This window comes from Bos taurus, chromosome 21, assembly GCF_002263795.3.
Source record: "Bos taurus isolate L1 Dominette 01449 registration number 42190680 breed Hereford chromosome 21, ARS-UCD2.0, whole genome shotgun sequence".
NCBI lineage: Eukaryota > Metazoa > Chordata > Mammalia > Artiodactyla > Bovidae > Bos > Bos taurus.
The window spans coordinates 5,613,409-5,626,459 of record NC_037348.1 but is presented as its reverse complement, the minus strand read 5'-3'; the positions used below and the strand labels follow the sequence as shown (position 1 = coordinate 5,626,459).

General features: G+C 52.8%; 1 protein-coding gene across 5 annotated transcripts in view; it reads left to right on the top strand.

Annotated features, from left to right (window-relative positions):
* LRRK1 (leucine rich repeat kinase 1) overlaps positions 1–13,051 on the top strand; it is a 134,832-nt gene that overhangs the window by 203 nt on the left and 121,578 nt on the right. Inside the window, exons 1-2 of one of the 5 annotated variants that reach the window (XM_024981743.2) lie at positions 288–801; positions 6,094–6,345. In XM_024981743.2, coding sequence (XP_024837511.1) covers positions 6,246–6,345 — 100 coding nt within the window. In that variant the 5' untranslated portion in view covers positions 288–801; positions 6,094–6,245. Of the gene's footprint in view, positions 1–287; positions 802–1,365; positions 1,510–1,718; positions 1,815–6,090; positions 6,346–13,051 lie in introns of those variants that run through there. The other 4 variants (XM_005221724.5, XM_005221725.5, XM_005221726.5 and 1 more) reach the window with 4 other exon arrangements.

Genomic DNA, 13,051 nt, shown 5'->3' with positions numbered 1-13,051 from the left:
TGCCAAGGATAAGGTTAAATGCTGGGATACAACTAGCTCGAAACAGGCCACCCATGTGACAAGTTCTTTCTACCTTGGACACATTTCTAAGCGGATGGCAAGCTCATTTAAAACGGGCTTGTCCTCCCTTCGTGGGCCGCGTCTGCCCCCTGGTCGGCCGGTCACCCGGCGCGCGCTTCCTTGCGGTCCCGCTAGATGGCAGGACCAGGCACCTCGGGGTGGGGGTGGGCGCCGCGCCGCTATCGCCAGGCTCACTCGGCACCGTGGACGCCACGCCTTGCAAATTATTAGGGACTTTTCGGTAGCGACCATATTGCCGCCTTTTGCTTACTGGAATTAGAACCGCGGTGGTGAAGGCAGGATTGCAGAACTGCACCCTTCCTTTTGGAGGGGTGTGTGGTGCGGGAGAGCCGGCGGGGCAGCCTCTTGGGCGCAAAACTCAGCTGCCCCGTGGTCCCCTCTTCGAACAGGGACCCAAGGAACTCGTCCGTGGTGACCGCTCAGAGTGTCTGCGAGGTCGTGGAGGCGGGAGCTGGCTGCTGCTGGCCGGCTTTTGTGAAACGGCAGTGAGGGTGCTGGCGATTTGTCTCTGAGCCTTGGGATTAAACCCTGGGAATGTTCCAGTCATAGCCGTACACGGGAGGAACCTGGGGCGCGCAGGTCCCGCCAGGATGCAGAACCATCCGCTTTTTCCGAAGAAGTCTTCTCTTTCCCAGGTGGGCACGTGGAGCCCAGTCTAAAGCCTGCCCGCCCGCCTGGACGTACGTCATTATGATCTGTCTTTGGATAATGGCCTTACTTGTAGGTACATCTTTTTATTAGGTTGAAATATAAATTGCCTACACTCCAGCAGGTTTATCTACCACTGCCACCCCCAAAATAAATCCAGACAATTTAAAATGATTCACCAGTGATATCTTTGTCTGTAACCATAACTTAGTAAATCCATGTGGTGGAAGGGGTGAGGTTTGCAAACTATTGAAGTTTTACATTTCATACGTCTAGTCTGCTGTATGAAGAGTTGTACACAAACGAATATTCCTGTCTTTTGAGTATTTACTGCCTCCATAGACGAGTCCGGAGTTCACCAGCGGATCTCGCTGCTGAGCGGAACAGAGGGGCAGGGAAAGCTGGGCTGCTCAGCTCGCCGCTGAGACTGCCCTGCCGTAGGGCAGGGGACCCAGACCTGGAGGAGACCGGCGCTGGGGGCGCCTGCGGACCCCGTGGCCTCCGGGGTCTCGGTGAGGGAAGCCGGCGGGCGAGCGCAGGGGCTTCCCGCGCGCGCTCTGCGGAGGCCTCTCGGCGGCCGCCCCTCGCCCCGCGCGCCCCGCGCGCCGCCCGCCCCGCTCAGGATTGAGGAAGTGAGTCTGGCCCGGCCCGGCCCCCGGCGCGCGGCCGGAGCCTCCGCGGAGGAGGGCAGAGGGGTGGCCCCGAGCGCCGCCGTCCTCCCGGTCCCGCGCAGCCCGCGCCCCAGGCGCCCGCGGCCCTGCCCGCCGCCACCGCCCGCAGGTAAGCGCTGCCCCGCCGCGGCCGGCGCGGAGTCCCGGCCCCGCCGCCCAGGCCCCGCGCGGGAAGCGTCTCCCCCGCCCTCTCCGGCGCACAGGCCCTGCGTCTCCCGCCGCGCCCTCGGGCTGGAGTGTTTGGGGGGGACGCCCGGGCGGGGCACCCCGACCCCGCAGGCCGGAGCCCGGGCCGGGGGAGCGGGCGAAAGCCACAAAAGGAAGAGGCGCCGAGGCGTCCACACGATTCCTCCGCCCTTAGAGAAGCCCCTGCCTTCGAGCGGGAGCGGCCGCGCGGGCGCGCGTGTGCGCGGGGTGAGTGTGAGTGCAGGGCGGCGCGGGGGCGCGGCCCGGGACGGCCTGGCGGCGCGGGGCGCCCGGGCGCCGTCGCCCCCCGCCGAGTCCGGGATGGAACCCGCCGTCTCCCGGCGGCCTCTGAGGGCGACCTTCTGCGGCGGGGCCGCGAGGGATGAGTGCGATCGCGGCCGGGGAAGGCCGGGGACCCCAGGGGGACGGTGGCGACAGAGGCTCTGGGATCTCTGCGGTCCGCTCACCCTGCCCGTCCACCTTGAGAAGCCGGGGAGTTTTTCTCCCACAAGCATCGTAGATGTAAGGAAATAGAGCGTGCAGTTACGTGTTTAGCGAGCTTTTCACCAAATGCACTGTCTTTAGAGTTTGCCATTCACTCCCATTGTATCCAGATTGCCTGGGCGTTAAAGGGGCAGATGGCAACCCAATCCAGTTCTTGCCTGGAGAATCCCAAGGATGGAGGAGCCTGGTAGGCTACAGTCCACGGGGTCGCAAAGAGTAGGACACGACTGAGCGACTTCACTTAAAGGGGCAACTAGAATATGCACGATTTTGAAAAATGCTAAATTCAACTAATTTTGTGGTCTGATTTAGTTATCCTTGTGGATGTACTAAAAGAATAAAAAATTAAATTGAAAACATACAAACCTCACACCCAGTTTGTCCCTACAGAAGGTTTGTGGGCCTGCCAAACCTCTCCCTCTGCAGGCTTCCACACCTCAGGGATCGGCCCTAGTAGACTCAGATGAAACCCTGAGACATAAAAACCTGGGAGCTGTCTTCCCTCCCGTGTCCTCATCCCTTGAGTTCAGTTATTGGCAAGGACTGTTGAGTCGGCCTCTCAAAGGTAGTGTTCAGGTCCAGCCCCTTCTCCCTCGCCAGCATCTCTTTCCTACAATTGCAGCTCTCCTCTCCCCCATTCTCTATTTGGGAACCGGAGTATAGCCGGAGTAATTTATTGTTTAAAAAGGTAAATTAGAGAGTGTCAGTCCTCTACTCGGAATCCTCAATAGTTTCCTCTTATACTTGGCATGAAATCCCAAAGACCTCCTTCCCCTCACATCCCCCAGTTGATCTGGCCTCTGCCATCTCAGACCCCCTGGCTCACGCTGTCACCCTCTCCAAACCCAGCCTCATTCTCTCATCCGTCTGTGTGCTTCTTTTTAGTTACCACTGTCTGTGTTCCTACTTTATCTGTTTAATTACTCCTTTAATTCCTCCTGGAGGTCTCTTCTGCTGCTCCTGGTGTCAGAGACCCTACCTACCTTGCTCACTGCTTCTCCTTTACTCCCAGAGCTGTCCGGGAGGCACCAAACACATACAAGTAGAAAGACTGAGTGGTGAATTGACAACCTTAGCTTGTTCTTGGCTTAGGCTCTTGAAGGGCTTCTGTTCTCATCTGGGATTGAGAAGTACACATTTCTCCAATTTGTAGCTCTGTAATATTTTGATGTCCACAAATACATTAAACACATTTCGTAGGCAAGCCAAAATTCGTCAAGGGATGCCAACAGTGTCAAAAGGGTGTCTCAGAGATGTGCCAACCATCTCAACTAGGCTTTTGATTCAAAAAAGAGCTGGATGATAAGTATGTTTCTAACGTGCTTCACTTACAAGTGTCTTCCTGCTCTTTGGCACTGACGGCCCTCTTCAAACTTCTTAAAACGACAAGTGAGCAGAGTCAGGATGTTCCTTCCGTGGCAGAAAGTGTCTAGTAAGTACTTAACAGTGTCTTCCTCACCAATGGTAAGTTTCATTAACTGTTGAAGCTCACTCCCTATGAAAAGGACCCAATAAAAATATTTGTGGAAGGAATATCAGGTTCCTTTTTTTCTTTTTCATCTTTGATGAGATTTTTTTAATTATTAAAATAATTATTATTGCAGGACACTTCTTGAAGCCCTCTTTAGGATATATATACTATTATGAAAAGAAAACATGTAACTTGAAACCATTATTTGTTTCATTGATCTGAACCCAAAAGAAGCAGGAAGAAGCTAAGATCTGTTAGAGGGCAAATACAGGGCAAAACTTGAGTTACTTCATTTTAAGATTGCTACCCTAAAGTCTAAACCAAAAACCAAGTTACAATTGAAAAATTGCTCCAGTCGCAAAATCCTCCATTGGTAAAATGATTTTCAAAAGGAAACTGAAAATAAAAAGGGGAACAAAACGGCTGGGCGAGGATTGGCCTAAAATATTCTTAAGACGTTTTTAACTTAAAAACGTTATATGGTAAGATATTTCTGATTCAGAAGAAACATCTAGCTTTTGGATTTTTGAGGTGTTGTTGGGTATAGTTGGTAGCTGATTTTGAGAGGTGCTTGAAAGCAGGTAATAGCTGGACACTTTGGTTTCTGACATTGCTGTGTGATTTGGAGCTTCTGTTTTAGAACAGGTATTCTGTTTTGCTGCTTCTCCCTGTCACCTCTCAAGTTGATTTTCCTGATCAGGTTTTGCATTTTATAAAGCTTTGATTGTCTCCAAAATTGTGTTCCTTCTTTCCTTCTTGGACTTTTCAGGCTCCCAGACTTCAAACATAGATTTCCCCAGTCATGGTTTCTCTGAACCTTTTGCTCTCTAGCTCAAGAAGATGCAGGCGCACAGAAGCCTCAGGGCAAGGCCTCTGGTTGGGGCTTTCCCAGCCCCACCTCTCCCTGCTTGTAAGAATACAGATCACCTGGGCCAGGGGCCTGATTTTTTCAGGCCCTAAGATGCGAGAACTCTGGTGCTCTCACAGCCTTGTTCCACAGCTTGTTCAGTGCCTACCTTCTAGAACCTGTTTACTGGGGCAACAGTGGGTTGGCCCTCGATTTTCGGAGCTTGTTTTTTTTTAATTTTCAGCCATATAGCATGTGGGGTCTAAGTTCCCCAACCAGGGGTCGAACCCATGCCCCCTGCATTGAAAGCATGGAGTCTTAACCGCTGGACTGCCAGAGAAGTCTCCTTCTGAGCTTGTTAATCAGAGGGCAGGTAGGAGACCCTGCTGGCTTCCCAGTTCTCCCATTATTATTGTTGCAAGGAAGAACCATCTCCAGTTCTGTGAAAAGTGACTTCAGAAACTTGACCTTGGTAGAAATCTCACACCAATGCTGAAGGGTTGCCTGGGGAGGAGGGTGCATGTCTGTTTTTAATAGATGATATTGTCTTAGGCATCATATATATTACCTTGTTTATTTTTTGTGTGTGGGGGGCTTTACCATCACCCTCCATTTCAGAGTTGTCTGTCTCAGAGAATAGCTGCTGATGACACCATACTTTTTATATCTGTACTATAGACTCCATGGGAATGCTGAGTGGGACACATGCGTTTCATGTGGTCATCCCTTCCCACCGTGCAGCTCACCCCAGGTCCTGCAGAGCCGGGCCTGATCTTGCCCTCCGGGTGCTTCTGGTCATTTAATCAGCAGGCTGGGTTGTCGTGTCAGGGACCCCAAGCTCAGTGGGAGCCCCGCATGTGAGAGCAGTGTCTTGCCTCATCACAGACTCCTTAGTCTTAGGAGATGTGTCTTAATCCAACTCAGAATTTCTCTGGGTACTTCTCAGCTGTGGATGGCTGCCCTGTGTGTTGCAGGATGTTCAGCAGTGTCCCTCCGGGCTGCTACCTGCTAAATGCCTGTAAGCACTCCCACCCCGCATTATAACAACCGAACATGCCTCTGGACGTTGCCAGATACCCCCAGGGTGGTGGGGACTGGTGGAACATGGGGGGTCCTTTCCGCCACCCCCCAGGACTCACTCTCACTTGGCTTCATAGCCAGCGCCTTCCAGACCCTTCTCTTTGGGACTGTTGCCTGCTTACCGCTTTGTCATTATGTCCCCAGTTCCAGGCTTCTGGAAGGGTCTGTTCTGGGCAAAGGGAAGCCTTGGCTCTGTTGGCGTGCGTCTGCCTCACCCCAACTGGAGGGTGAAAACCCCGAAGGCAGGAACCTCATTTCACTGTCTCAGTGTCCCTTTGCTGGTGACAGTGAGTGCGTGTTGATGTAACAGTGATTGAGCCCTTAACAGTAGGTGTTCTGCGATTGTCTGGGGTTTCTGAACTCTTCTCAGGCAGACAGAAGCCCAGCTGCCAGGTGTGGTGGGAGAGCTCTGTCTCTTCACTGCCCACATGTGACCCGCGGTGGCTCGAGAGATGGAATGTAAAGAGAAGTGTTGCAAAAATGGGGGAGGGAGATGACCAGTGCACATTGCCATGGCCTTGTAAATATAAGTGTTTGTGCAAGGGTTCGGGAAGGGACTTGATAGTTAAGAAAAGCCTTCTGACTTGATGTTTTTTCACCATCAGGAGAAGACAGTTTTCTGCTCAGCCATGACGGTGGGTCTGTGATATGTTCCACCCTGGACTCTAAGCCATGACCTAGTCTACCCCTCGGGCAGCAGCAGCGGCGCTGTGACCACGGCGGAACTGACTTGGGAGAGCAGCTACCCTGAGGGTTGATGGCTGGAATGTCTCGGCTACCGCCCAGCATGTACTGGTGTGTGGGGCCAGCAGGGTCAGCTGTGTGTCCAGGACGCGCCATGGAGACCCAGGAGAACGGTACGGGCAGGGCTGGTCGTGTCTGCTTTGCATGCTCTGTGCACAAACCAGGGGTTCTCAACCAAAACACGTGAAGTGCCAGTTATTTGATGAGTTGTGCAGTTTTTCATTATAAAACATATTGTGGGAGTCTCACTTAAATTCTACACATTGAAGATGTCATGGGACAAAATTTACATGGACTTAAAATGTATGTGGATCTTAAAAATCAAGGCATCATTTCGTACTGGTTAAAAGGATTTTTTGAAATGGGGATTTGGTTTTGTGTTCTCAGTATAAAGCTACTACATGTTTATTACACAAAAATTGAAAAAAGAAAAAACAAGTAGAAAAATGTGTGAAATGATTGACCTAATTCTTACTCTCCTGCTGGATGTTTTGGGGCATTTGGGTTTCTTCTAGTTGCTGACTCAGACCTAAATCATTCCATGTCCACCTTTTTATACATGGTTTTGAGATTATTTCTTTAAGATTGATCTACAGAAGCAGGACAATTAGGTTTGAAGATTTTTAAGCCTCTTTATGTATTGCTGGGTTGTCCACCAGAGATGCGTCACTTTTATCCTTAATAGTATAGTATTGATATTGTTAACAATAAATATTTGTTAAACCCTAAGTACATACCAGGCACTGGTTTCAGTGCCTTAGGAAATAACCTCGTTTAATCCTCACAGCAACTTATAAATGGTACTTGTATCCCCATTTTATACCTGAGAAACATGAGAGTAAGAGAGATGTAGAAACTTGGTTGATGTCAACAACTTGGAATGGGCAGAACCGCCAATTGAACCTTCCTTAACCCTTAATCGTCAAAGTGTAGGCCGTCCTGCGGGCCGTCCTACGGGCTTTGAGAAGACCTGTATGTTTGCACCTCCGTCAAGTTAGTGATTCAGTGTGATACCTGACTCCGCAGACATTATGTTCAGTTACTGGAGTAATTTTTCTCCATCGAAAATGCCCAAAGTCTGACTAAGGTGGTGTTTCTGCAAGGTTTTTTTTACACATAAATTAGATTATGAAATGAGAAAAGAATTTGCTTCTTGACATTGTCCAGCACTAAATGTTCCCAGAGTGTTTGACTAGCATCTTTTGAAAAGTTTTGTGTGTGCGTGTGTGTGTGTTTTTCAGATGTTTGACTTTTTTCAGTTGCTTGTTAGGAAGGCCCTGCCTTACTACCATGAGATCAAGGTCCCCTGTCTGTGGCATGCTAGTCCTGATTGGGGTAGAGCTTCTCTCCAGGCTCCCTCAGCAGTCCCTCAGTATCCCATCTTCTCCCCTCAGCAATCCTGAGGAATGGGGCTGGGGCAGGGACTTTGGGTCCCTTTGTGGCTCGTTGGGTGGGTGACTGTGTCATCTGAGAAAGCTACAGCAGGGACTCTGCCCCACCCTCATCCTGGGCACAAGTCGGTGGTCTGAGTAAGCACATCTCTACCCTGGCCCCAGAAACGCTGGGCAGAGCCTGGAACTGCCCGCCCAGCCCCCCTGGAGCGGAGTCCTGTGGGGAGGTACAGGCGTGGGAGTTTTGAAAAGTTCTTGCCTCCCCACCGCGGCGATCCTGATGTGCAGCTGGGGGTGAGAAGCACCTGGTCTGGATGATTCGGCCCAGCGCGTTGGCGCGGCTTTTCTCACAGTGCGGTGTATACTCCAGTCCCCTGAGGACCTTGGTGAGCTGTAGATTCTCATCCCCTGGGTGTGGGACACCCCCGTCTCTAACAAGTGTCTCTAACAGGCTCCCAGGCCATGCCAACGGTCCACCGACGAAGTGGCAAGGCTGAGACCTTGGCTTTTCCAAGGTGCCCAGGGATCTAATTGACTCACAGAGGTCCTGGGGACCTGGGATAGAGAGGAACCAGCCTTGCCTCGGGGCCTGAGGTGGGTGATGTCCAGAAAGTGTTCGTGCACACCAAGAGGCCAAAGGTTGATACTCCCAGCCCCTGTTTCTCTCCCTTGAGGTCTGGGTCTGAACTGTGCTGCTCCTACGGCTGGGCCCCACTCCTGGACCGCCGTGGGCCCCCTCTCTGACCTCCATGGCCCCCCTCTCTGACTGCCATGGTCCCCCCTCCCAGACCACCATAGTCCCCCTCTCTGACCTCCGTGGCCCTCCTTCCCCGACCGCCATGGCCCCCCCTCCCCGACCACTGTGGTCCCCCCGCCTATGGCCATGGTCCCCCTCTCTGACCTCCGTGGCCCCCCCTCTCTGACTGCTGTGGTCCCCCCTCCCAGACCGCCGTGGTCCCCCTCTCTGACCTCCGTGGCCCCCCTCTGACTGCCATGGTCCCCCCTCCCAGACCACCGTGGTCCCCCCTCCCAGACTGCCATGGCCCCCCTTCCCCGACCACGGTGGTCCCCCCTGCCGATCGCCATGGTCCTGTTCTCTGACCTCCGTAGCCCCCCTCTCTGACCGCCGTGGTCCCCCCTCCCAGACCACCATGGTCCCCCCTCCCCGACCACTGTGGTCCCCCGCCCCCCGATCGCCATGGTCTCCCTCTCTGACCTCCGTGGCCCCCTGCCTCTGACTGCCGTGGTCCCCCTCCCTCATGGCCGTGGCCCCCCCTCCACGACTGCTATGATTCCCCGAGCAGCACAGAGCAGGCTCAGAAAAGTCTTCTCTCCTCAGGGCGCGGTTTGCCAGTGGAATCTCAGGGCTCCACAACACCCCAGTTCGGATGGGCTTCAGGACATGTGCAAGGTTTGACTAGCCTGTTGGGAATTGTACATCCTGTCCTGGTGCTGTTCTCATGCCTACACTGGGGGGTCCCACAGCGGGGACCCAGGTCTTGTGAACCCTGGTGCTGAGGGATGTGTTTATGCAGCGAACAAAACATGTAAGCCATAGAGTTGAAGAAGAGAGCAAAGTGACCTAAAATACACTGGAAAATTCTCTCCTACGGCTCAGCATTGTGGGAATTATGAAGGACAAATGCATGTCCATTCTCCAAGAGTCAAAAGGTCCCATAATGGCAGGCAGCTGAAAAGCTGTGTGGAGGCCCTGCCCCAGGACCCAGGGGGAAGAAATGTGCCCTGTTCCACTGGCAACAGGCTGCTTCTGTGGCTTGGCCATCAGGCTTAGGGCCCCTCCTGGCCTCCTCCTCTACCACTCAACTGGCCTGAGTGCATGCATGAGGGCAGTGAGTGAGGGCGGTGCCTGAGGGCGGTCAGTGAGGGCAGTGCCTGAGGGCAGTGAGTGAGGACAGTGAGTGAGGGCTGTGAGTGAGGACAGTGAGTGAGGGCAGTGAATGAGGACAGTGACTGAGGGCAGTGAGTGAGGACAGTGCCTGAGGGCAGTGACTGAGGGCAGTGAGTTAGGACAGTGCGTGAGGGCAGTGAGTGAGGGCTGTGAGTGAGGGCAGTGAGTGAGGACAGTGCCTGAGGGCAGTGAGTGAGGGCAGTGACTGAGGGCAGTGAGTGAGGACAGTGACTGAGGTCAGTGAGTGAGGACAGTGCCTGAGGGCAGTGACTGAGGGCAGTGAGTGAGGACAGTGCCTGAGGGCAGTGAGTGAGGACAGTGAGTGAGGGCAGTGACTGAGGGCAGTGAGTGAGGACAGTGAGTGAGGGCAGTGCCTGAGGGCAGTGACTGAGGACAGTGAGTGAGGACAATGCCTGAGGACAGTGAGTGAGGGCAGTGAGTGAGGGCAGTGAGTGAGGACAGTGACTGAGGGCAGTGAGTGAGGACAGTGCCTGAGGGCAGTGACTGAGGGCAGTGAGTGAGGGCAGTGCCTGAAGACAGTGAGTGAGGGCAGTGACCGAGGGCAGTGAGTGAGGGCAGTGAGTGAGGGCAGTGAGTGAGGGCAGTGAGTGAGGGCAGTGAGTGAGGGCAGTGAGTGAGGACAGTGCCTGAGGGCAGTGCCTGAGGGCAGTGACTGAGGGCAGTGACTGAGGGCAGTGAGTGAGGGCAGTGCCTGAGGGCAGTGACTGAGGGCAGTGAGTGAGGGCAGTGCCTGAGGGCAGTGCCTGAGGACAGTGACCGAGGGCAGTGACTGAGGACATTGACCGAGGGCAGTGACTGAGGGCCGTGACTGAGGGCAGTGGAGAACACTGTCTGCTTCCTTGCTGGGTCCGGGGGAGGACAGTGTCACCACGGGGACTTGTGTGGATGCTGGGATCGCAGAGTCCATTACCTTGGACTCTGGATAAGGAGCCACTACTAATTCTGTGCATGCTGGAGTGATGGGCACCCCCATGTCTGTCTTGCTTAGAGCCCCACAGGTGGTTAAATCTGTGTTTCCTCTTATTGAGTGAGCAGGTTTGGGGAGGCACTCCTGGGACTCACTCAGTGTGAGAAGGGCTCAAGAGGGGGCCCAAGGGCTGCCTGTGGGGCTCATTAGGCCAGTTTTTAGTTCTGGGTTTCCTCAGCTGCTTGGCTCAATGTCTCTGAACCCGGATCCAGACAGACGCAGAATCTCAGTCGGATATACCCGTCAGCATTTATTCTTGGCCCACTAACCCATGGGAGTCCTGGGGCCCTGCTGCATCCTGTACTCTGCAGCTCCGCTCCGCATGGGTCTTCTCCTCAGAGCCCAGCAGGCTGGCGTGGTACCTTCTTCCCTGCCGGTTGCAGAGGTGCAAGCAGTGAAAGTAGAAGCAAGCTGTGTCTCTTAAGGCTTTGGCTCAGACTGACATGCTGTTGCCGCCATGCTCCACCCTTGGCCGAAACAAGTCACGTAAAGAAGCCCAAGTGAAGAGCTGCCTCCATGAGGAGGCCGCTCCCAGGCTATGGATGCAGGCAGAGGGCAAAAATTGGTGTCTGTCATTCCATCTACCACAATAGGGGGTGGTGGGCTCAATTCTTTAAAAAATATATCTTATCCATGTATTTATATTTATTTAAGCAGCCAGCAGGGCTTCCCTTGTGGTTCAGCTGATACAGAATCCACCTGCAATGCAGGAGACCTGGGTTTGATCCCTGGGTTGGGAAGATTCCCCTGCAGAAGGGAAAGGCTACCCACTCCAGTATTCTGGCCTGGAGAATTCCATGGTCTATAGTTCATGGGGTCGCAAAGAGTTGGACACGACTGAGCAACTTCCACAAGCAGCCGGCAGAGCCCTTTTCTCCTGTGAACCTTGACAGGAAGCCCCAGCCCCACTAACAGCTAGCAGCGGGGTCGCTTTGATGGGCAGTTGTGGAGGGGTGGGAGTGGTGAATCTCACCGATGAAATGATCTTTGCCTTGAACCCAGAGCTCTGGGAGCCCTATTCTAAAACATTGCATGTTGGATTTCATTTTCGCAAAGCAGAAATACGTGCACCGAGACCACAGCCTGGGAGCAGGTGACACTCAAAGAGTAGTACAGTCCTCGGGGATTATAGCTTTTACTTATCTGTAGAGCTTATGTTTTCTACAATGAGCACGTGTTCTTTTGTTCTTGTTTTGCATTACTTTTGCAGCCAGGAGAATAATATTGCAATTTACTTAAAAAAATTGTTGCTTAAGTACAGAAATTTTGTGATTAGGATCCAACCTGCATACCTCCTCCGTCACTGGGTGCTGACTTCCAAGGTTAAATTTGCTTTAACTGGCCTCTCTCTCATTCACTTCTTTCTGAATTAAATGGGACAGTATTTGGCTTCAGGAATCTGCAGCTGTGCCTCTCACAGCACTTACCCTCTTAGTTCTGTCCCTGTTGGATGAGTTTTCTGCCCCACCTTCTCCCCAGTCCACCAACTTCACCCCAGAAAAGATCCTTGCAGACTTAATTCTCAGCACTGCCTGAGGAAAACTGTCAGAAATAGGAGCAGTAATACTCAAGTTATTCTCAATGTCGGGATAAAACCACCCTTTAAAAATCCTTGGAAGGTAGCATGCTTTGGAAATAATCTTACCATTATACCTCCAAGTAGAGTTAGGAAAGATCCAAACTTTAATAAAAATTAGTAAAAAAAAAAAAAAACTAACTTTTTTACTTTTGGGGTTTTGGTAGTTGTCTATTGTGTGTGTGTACTGGGTGTGTTTGTTAGTGCTTCTACTTGTTTTGACTTGTGCAGCCCACCGTGTGCTTGTTCAGAATGGTTAACCCTTGCAGCGCCCATGAATATGCATGTGGTACCAGGCAGGCTATAGGCGCCTGTCCTGAGTTTGTGGAACACAGTTGTGCCCCAGAAAGGCTTGTCACAACCGTATTCACACCGTCAGCATTCCCCCAGCCTTGGATACAGAAGGCACACTTGGATGGGTCCTGAGTGCGTGAGCTGAGAGAGCGAGGGTCAGTGAGATCCCGGGCCAGGACTGCCGGGTGAGCCAGTTTGACAAACAGGTCATTAGACATTCTTCTACATCTGCCTCACACTAGTCAAAGTGGAAAAACCTGTCCTGTCAGCTGAGGTTAGGGCTCCCCGGAAGCAGAGAAGTGAGGAAACTTCCAGATAATTCTGGCCAAGAATGCTTGGTAAGACTCTTCAGGACCATGAGGCTGGGGGGCACTTGGACAGTCACCCGAGGGGGTCTCACCCTGCTCCTCTCCGTGAGCTGCCCTGAGCTCTGCTGCCTGCTGCTGAGCACTGTCCTCCACTGGGCCCAGCATGGACGGAAGAAGGAGAAGGAACATTCCAGAGGGCCCTCGAGTCCCAGGTTTTGACATAGCTACTTCCAATGTCCTTTTCTTCTTGCTTTGAGTTTTTCAAATCTGTGTTGAAAATAACTTCTTAATGGAAGAGCCAAGCAGATTTGTCTGCCTTCCAGAAATAGAAATAGCCTAAATAGGAAGTGCCT